Consider the following 8,713-nt stretch of genomic DNA (forward strand, 5'->3'; position numbering starts at 1 on the left):
CACTGTGAATGTTTACATGGTGTGTTCAATAAAAACATGGTAAGATTTAAATCTTTGTGTGTTATTAGTTTAAGCAGACTGTGATTGTCTATTGTTGTGACTTGGATAAAGATCAGATCACATTTTATGACCAATTTGTGCAGAAATCCATATCATTCCAAAGGGTTCACATACTTTTTCTTGCAACTGTATATATATATATACACTATGAAGAAAACAGAAGTATTGAGCAGCTCTCACCTGCCAGGGATTCCACTGGTATAGCACGGAACAGCTCCTTCACCCGAATCAGGAGAAATACGGAAGTATAGAGAAAAAGAGATTTTGTCCAGCTTGTACTTGTGGTAATCCAAGGCTTCTTTATTGAAAATTCAGTATAAAATCCAGGTACAGAAAGCAGAGTCTACATGTTTCGGGCACAATGCAATCTTAGCCCTTACTCATGACCATGAGTAAGGGCTAAGATTGCATTGTGCCCGAAACATGTAGACTCTGCTTTCTGTACCTGGATTTTATACTGAATTTTCAATAAAGAAGCCTTGGATTACCACAAGTACAAGCTGGACAAAATCTATTTTTCTCAATAAACATACATAGTATATATATAAAGATGTATTTGTTGATGAATGCATGTTTGCCGAAACACGTCCTGGTTGTAGGACATCTCTGGAATAAATTCATATCGCAAAGACAAAGCTGCTGGGATTTATTGATTACTAATTGATTGTGGAGATTCCTATTTCTTCCGTGCAGCTTGTACTGAGTAAGTGCTGACCAGGTTTACCATTTACCAAAGGGTGCGTAGACCGAGCCTCTAGGTGCTGAAGCAAAACGAGAGCTCCAAAACACAGTGTGAATAGAGTCTGTATGCTAAGTGTTTTGGGCTTCATTAAAGGGGTTGTCCCACGAAAAATATTCTACAGTTTTCAAACCAGCACCTGGATCTGAATACATTTGTAATTGTATATAATTAAAAATTTTGCATAGCAACTGTGGTATTCAATAAAATGTATCTGTATAGCGCCACCTGCTTTTTTTTTTCTTATTTCTTTATCCTGCTCACTGAGAAGGCTGCACATGCTCAATTTCATCCTTTAACTGACTCCTGAGCTGTGATAGGGAGAGCAAAGACACGCCCCCTTAGCTGCAGCAGAAAATATACTCCCCTTGAGCTGTTAACTTGATATAAAGTAGAGCAATGAATGTGGAGATCTCTGGATCCATGTGAGGTACAGGGCTGGTTATAACTTTGTTAGAAAGAGACTGCCATGTACTATATGAGGTCTGATTTTCATTTTTTACATTATTCATGGGCTAACCCCTTTATTTGCAGAAAAAGGGAGAATAAATTAATAAAAATGTAAAAATATGTGGAATAACAATAAAGTGCTTTTCATGCACTATAAAAAGTATAGCTTTTCATTTATAAATTCATAAAATGTATAACCTTTTACACAAATCATAATACCCCTTTGACAATAATTATAATACAAACTTTAATTTGTATAAAAACTTACCTATTTCAGCTAGAGACTTACCAGAAATATTTACTGAAGCATACTTAGAGAGTTCCGGATCTTGTAAGGGGAAGCCAGAAATCAACTGTGCTCTGCTGTTTTGAACTACTGTCATACCACTTTGGGTACCCAATGGAGAGGTCGAGCCCATGTTCTCGAAATTTGAGTGATCTATTGGAATGAGACATTTATTCTAATATTAAAATAGATGTACACACGTTATTTTAATACAGTATAATTTATATAGGTTTCTTGAATGATTTAACTAATAAGCCATGAGTAGAGTTGAGCGGACACCTGGATGTTCAAGTTCGACGGGTTCGGCCGAACTTCACAAAAAAGATTGAGTTCGGGACCCGAACTTGACCCCAAACCCGAACCCCATTGAAGTCAATGGGGATCCGAACTTTTGAGCACTAAAATGGCTGTAAAAAAGTCAAGGAAAGGGCTAGAGGGCTGCAAATGGCAGCAAAATGTGGCTAAGAGCATGGCAAGTGCTCTGCAAACAAATGTGGATAGGGAAATGACTTCAAATAACATGATAAAAAATAATAATCTTGATCTTGGAGGACGAGGTCCATATGGAGTAGGAGGTTGAGGAGGCGGTGGATGTGGCAGTGTAGGTGGAGGATGAGGAAGTAGCCTACACTGCTTTTTGGTTTTATTTTTATTTATTTATTTATTTATTTTTTGTTTAAATTAGGGTACACCTCAAAACATTGGGAAATATAATCGGTTATAACCCCCTCCAGCCTTGCTAAACAAACTTTCAGACAATACACTGGCTGCAGGGCAAGCCAGCACCTCCAAGGCGTAAAGAGCAAGCTCAGGCCATGTGCCCAATTTGGAGACTCAAAAGTAGAAGGGGGCAATCCCATCAGTCAGTACGTGTAGGCGTGTGCACACATACTGCCCCACCATGTCGCACATCCCCGTGATGTTCCCGATCCAATTGGATATCTTCTGTCAACTTTCGATATTATTTTCTGCGCCTACCATGTTGATCACGGTTAGCGGCGAATCAGGGTTCCACGCCGGAGAGGGAGCGGGAGAAAGGAATACTACATCCAAGGGAGGTCAATGGATGAAAATTCCATGTGATAGAGCGGAAATGTGGGACAAAGTATTGAAGTAGAAGCTTCTAAGCTAAAGGGAACCTGTCACCTGGAAAAGACAATTTACACTAATCACAGTACCTTAAAGTATCTCTCATAGTGTGCCCAAAGATGTATTAATATCTTCTTTCTGCGTTGTGCTGTCTCATAAAATCGACTTATAAAACTGTGTTTGGCACCTTTTTAAAGTTGTGCTGAAGTCACTCAACCATCGGATAAGCCCGCCCCTATGCCGCTCCTCTGCATATTAATGGACATTTTTCCCTGTAGCCGTGACCGCGCTCTTCTCGCGCATGCGCCGTGCGCGTCCTGCCGCAGCACAGTCCCGGCTACGGCTCCCTCCCTGGCACCTGCATGTTTACTGCGCCTGCGCTGCAGTGCAAGCAGACAGTGATCGTGCTCACACCGCAGGGGAGAAGCGATAGGCGCGAGAGCGCTGTATAGGAACGGCGCAGGCGCAGTGAACAAGAAGATGCCAGGGAGGGAGGGAGCCGTAGCCGGGATCATGCTGTGGCAGGACACGCACAACGCATGCGCGAGAATAGCGCGGTCACGGCTACAGGGAAAAATGTCCATCAATATGCGGAGGATCGGCATAGGGGCGGGCTTATCCGACGGCTGAGTCAAGGAGGTCGCTGCCCCCGTGACTTCAGCACGACTTCAAAAAGGTGCCAAACACAGTTTTATAAGTCGATTTTATGAGACAGCACAACGCAGAAAGAAGATATGAATACATCTTTGGGCACACTATGAGAGATACTTTAAGGTACTGTGATTAGTGCAAATTGTCTTTTCCAGGTGACAGGTTCCCTTTAAGAAGGGGGAGTGTGGCAATTACCCACTCCCAACTTGGAGAGGTAGTGACGATAAATAACAATACAGGACTCTTAAGATGCCATGTTTTTGTAATGATTATTAAAAAATTATAGGGAATGTCAGTGGGGTATTTTGGATTTGGAAAGCTGCCGCTTTTTTGACTCTAGATAACTTCTGCCTGATCGCACGTCCCCGTGATGTCCACGATCCATTTAGATATCTTCTCTATCAACTTTCGATGTTCTTTTCTGGGCCTACCATGTTGATCACGGTTATCAGCGAATCAGGGTTCCACGCCGGAGAGGGAGCGCGAGAAAGAGATACCACATCCAAGGGAGTACAATGGATGAAATAAAATTTTGATCAAGCAGAAAAGTGAGACAAATTATTGAAGCCGAAGCTTACAAGTAAAGGAGGTGGCACGCATCAATTAAAGAAGAATTTTTGAAATTCAATTCCCTGTCACCAATGTAGAGCAGGGGTTTGTATACACCAAAATTGTTAAAATGTCACCTGACAATGTAACAGATGATTTTTTGAAATGTATGTCCTTGTCACCTATGTAGAGCAGGGGTTTAATCAGAGCAAAAATGGTCAAACGTCACCCAAGAATGTAACAGACAAATTAGTGAAATGTTTTTACCTGTCTACTAGGTATAGCAGGGGTATATCACAGTCAATAATTGGTGAATTCCACCCGAGAATGTAACAGACAAATTATCGAATTTATTTTACCTGTCTACCGGTTTTTGGTTTTAATATTTTTATATATATTTTTTTAATTAGGGTACTCTTCAAAAGAGTGGGAAATATCAAAAATACAACAATGAGCAATTGCACTGTAGTATAACAATGGCTGGGTAAGGCCGGTATACATGTCTATTCTGCACAAGGTATGGACAAGTCCTGTGGGATCCATGCCTGGTTCATTTTAATGAACCTGAGCTTGTCCACATTGGCTGTGGACAGGCGGCTGCGCTTGTCTGTGATAACGCCCCCTGCCTTGCTAAACACCCGTTCAGACAAAACACTGGCTAGCACGTCCAAGGCGTAAAGGGGAAGCTCAGGCCATGTGCCCAATTTGGAGACCCAGAAGTTGAAGGGTGCAGACCTATCATTCAGTAAGTGTAGGTGTGTGCACACATACTGCTCCACCATGTTGCTGAATTACTGCCTCCTGCTAAGACGTTCCATATCAACTGGTGGTGCTGGTTGTTGTGGCGTGCTGACAAAGCTTTTCCACATTTTGGCCATGCTAACCCTGCCTTCTTAGGTGCTGGTGGTGCCCCAGCTGCATTGGCGACCTCTTCCTCCTCCTCTGCCTTCGCCTTGTGCTTCTACTGTGGCCCCGCTGTCAGGTGGGAATGCCACCAGCAGCGCGTCTATCAGCGTGCGCTTGTACTCGAGCATCTTATGATCACGCTCCAGTGACGGAATTAAGGACGTACCTTGTCCTTGTGACTGGACTTTAGCAGCATGGCCACCCTTTAACCAGCACAAGTTACAATATGGGCAACTCTGCGGTTGTTGCGGAGACACTGCAGCATGTAATCGCTCATGTGTGCCAGGCTGCCCAGAGCCAATGAAAAGCTGTCCTCTGTGGGAGGTGTATTGTCTGTGTCCTCTGTATCACCCCAGACACGCATCAGTGATGACTATGAGCTGGTTTGGCTGCCACCCTGCTGTGAACACGGATCCTCCTCCTCCATTTCCTCCATCTCCTCATCCTCATCCTCCACATCGTCATCCTCCAGAACTGTGCCCTGGCTGGACAATTGTGTACCTGCCGTTTGTGGGTGCAAGAACCCACCCTCGGAGCCACTTGTGAATGACTGACCGGAAACCCTATGAAATGATCCCTCTTCCTCCTCCTGTGCCACACCTTCTTCCATCATCGCCAAAAGCGTTTTTTCAAGGAGGCATAAAAGTGGGATAGTAATGCTGAGAACGGTGTTATCGGCACTGGCCGTGTTGGTGGAGTACTCGAAACAGCGCAAAAAGGAACACAGGTTACGCATTGAGGCCCACTCATTGGTGGTGAAGAGGTGCTGTTCCACAGAGCGACTCACCCGTGCATGCTGCAGCTAAAACTCCACTATCGCCTGCTGCTGCTCACATAATCTGGCCAGCATGTGCAAAGTGGAGTTCCACCTTGTGGACACGTCACATATGAGGCAGTGAGCGGGAAGGCCAAAGTTACGCTGCAGCGCTGACATGCGAAAGCGTGTACAGATGGCCCGCACTTTATGCAGCAGCTCTGAAATATCGGGGCAATTTTTAAGGAACCTCTGCACCACTAAATTCAGCACATGCGCCAGGCAAGGGATTTGCATCGAACCGGCTAGTCCCAGAGCTGCTACGAGATTTCGCCCATTATCGCACACCACCAGGCCGGGCTTGAGGCTCACTGGCACCAACCACTCATTGGTCTGTTGTTCCATGCCCGTCCACAGCTCCTGCGCAGTTTGTCCCCCAAACAGATAAGTTTTAAAACTGCCTGCTGTCATTTACCCCTGGCTGTGCTGAAGTTGCTGGTGAAGGTGTTATGCTGACCGGATGAGGAAGCGAGAAGGAGGAGGAAGCAACAGGAGGCAAACTAAAGCACCCTGCAATCCTCGGTGGTGGAAGGACATGCGCCAAACTGCTATGCGCCTCAGGCACAGCCGCCACTGCATTTACCCAGTGTGCTGTTAGGGAGATATATAAGGTCCCTGAACGTGCTTACTGGTCCACGTATCCGTAGTTAGGTGGACCTTGCCACAGATGGTGTTGCGCAGTGCTCACCTGATTTTGTCCCCCACTTGGTTGTGCAGGGAAGGGATGGCACGCATGGAAAAGTAGTGGCGGCTGGGCACACCGTACTGTGGGACAGCCATAAGGCTTTTAAAACTCTCCGTCTCCACCAGACGGAATGACAGCATTTCAAAGGCCAGTAATTTTGAAATGCTGGCATTCAGGGCCAGTGATCGCAGGTGGGTAGAAGGGTACTTCCTCTTCCACTCCAGTGTTTGGGAGATGGAGAGCTGATCGCTTTCGTGGGACATTGTGGAGATGCTTGGTAACCCAGATGGTGGTGCTTGCAGATCCTCTGTTTGCGTGGAGGCAGGAGGCACTGTCACTCCAGAGGTGGATGAAGAGGCCGAGACTGCAGCAGAAGAGGAAGCAGGAGGAGCCAGAGACCTTTCTTGGTTTTTAAGGTGTCTACTCCGCTGCAGCTCGTCCTTTGCACTTAAATGCCTGGTCATGCAGGTTGTGCTCAGGTGGAGAAATCTCATGCCTCGCTGCAGGCTCTGATTGCACAGCGTGCAAATCACTCATGTCTTGTTGTCAGCACATTGTCTGAAGAACTGCCACGCCAGGGTACTCCTTAGAGCTAGCTTTGGTGTGCTCGGTCCCTTGCTGCGGTGTGCAGTAGCAGGCATTGTGTCTAGGGGGCGGCCGCTCCGCTTTTGCACCCTGCTCCCTCTTCTGCTGTGCTGGTGGATCTGTGCGATCACCGCCTCTTCCTCCGAACTACACAGGTCACTCGCATGACCTTGATTCCATGTGGGGTCGAGGACCTCATCGTCCTCCACATCATCTTCCACCCAGTCTTCACCCCTGCCCTCCTTCTTGGCCTGTACACTTTTGAAAGCCACAGCAGTTGGCATCTGTGTTTCATCATCATCCGAGATGTGCTGCGGTTGTCCTCCCATGTTCTCATCTTGAAACATAAGTGGTTGGGCATCGGTGCACTCAATCTCTTCTACTTCTGGCGCAGGGCTATGTGGATGGCCCTGGGAAACCCTGCTAGCAGAGTCATCAAAAATCAGAAGAGACTGCTGCATGACTTGCAAATCAGACAAGCAGTCTGAGCCCCAAGGGGGTGAGGTGAAAGACTGGACATGGCTACAGGTGCTAAAGCTGATCTTTCAGCAAGAGACTGGGTAGGAAACAATGTGAAGGAACTGGTGGCACTGTCAGCAACCCAATCTACTATCGCCTGTACTTTTTCTGGCCTCACCATTCGTAGAGCCGCATTAGGCCCGACCAAATAATGCTGAAGGTTCTGTTACCTACTCGCACCTGAGGAAGGTGTTTCACTTGTGCGTGTAGCTGGCACAGATCGACCACGTCCTCTACAAGCTTGTATGTAACAAGTACAAGAGAGGGGTCGTTGATCCAGGGAGTTAGTCTGATTGTCTGATTGGAGTCGGGAAGGAATTTTTTATTCCCCTAAAGTGGGGAAAATTAGCTTCTACCTGACATTTTTTTTTTTGCCTTCCTCTGGATCAACTTGTAGGATAACAGGCCGAACTGGATGGACAAATGTATTTTTTTCGGCCTTATGTACTATGTTACTACCATATTTTTCGCCCTATAAGACTCACCGGCCCATAAGATGCACCTAGGTTTTTGGGGAGGAAAATAAGAAAAATAATATTTTTAACCAAAAGGTGTGCTGTGTGTTTGGTGGGTTTGGAACTAATGGTGGTTTGTGGATGGCACTATTACTGGGGATCTGTGGATGACTGACACTGTTATGGGGGGGATCTGTGGATGACGGACACTGTTATGGGGGGATCTGTGGATGACTGACACTGTTATGGGGGAATCCGTGGATGACTGACACTGTTATGGGGGGGATCTGTGGATGACTGACACTGTTATGGGGCGATCTGTGGATGACGGACACTGTTATGGGGGATCTGTGGATGACGGACACTGTTATGGGGGGATCTGTGGATGACGGACACTGTTATGGGGGGATCTGTGGATGACGGACACTGTTATGGGGGGCATCTGTGGCTTGCACTGTTACAGGGGGATATGTGGCTGGCACTGTTACAGGGGGGGGGGATCTGTGGATGGCACTGTTATGGGCTGGGGGGATGTGTGGGTGACACTGTTATATATGTGCCATCCACAGACCCCCCAGCCCATAACAGTGCCATCCATAGACCCCCCCCCCCCCAGCCCATAACTGTGCCATCCACAGATCGCCCCCGCCCCCCCCCCCCCGCCGCTGCCGCCGCCAGTATACTAATATAAGATGTTATATTCAATTAATGGTTATTAAACATGCCCCCTCAGTCCTATTACTACCTTACATCCTAATCGCTTCTGTTGAATTCAGGCAGGCCGGCCGGGCGGCCGGCGCGTCTCTCACTGACGTCACTTGCCTGCGCCGCCTGCTTCATTCATAAAGTAGGCGGCGCAGGCACGTGACAAGAGTTACGCTGCCGCCCGCCCGGCCTGCCAGAATTCTACAGATGCGATTAGGAT

At 46.8% G+C, this 8,713-nt stretch overlaps 1 protein-coding gene across 1 annotated transcript in view; it reads right to left on the reverse strand.

Moving 5' to 3' along the window:
- Positions 1-8,713, reverse strand: part of SHISA8 (shisa family member 8) — a 953,154-nt gene that overhangs the window by 87,818 nt on the left and 856,623 nt on the right. The window contains exon 3 of the mRNA XM_044302281.1: positions 1,539-1,688. Coding sequence (XP_044158216.1) covers positions 1,539-1,688 — 150 coding nt within the window. The remainder of the gene's footprint in view (positions 1-1,538; positions 1,689-8,713) is intronic.

This window comes from Bufo gargarizans, chromosome 7 (genome assembly GCF_014858855.1).
Source record: "Bufo gargarizans isolate SCDJY-AF-19 chromosome 7, ASM1485885v1, whole genome shotgun sequence".
In the NCBI taxonomy this organism is placed as follows: Eukaryota; Metazoa; Chordata; class Amphibia; order Anura; family Bufonidae; genus Bufo; species Bufo gargarizans.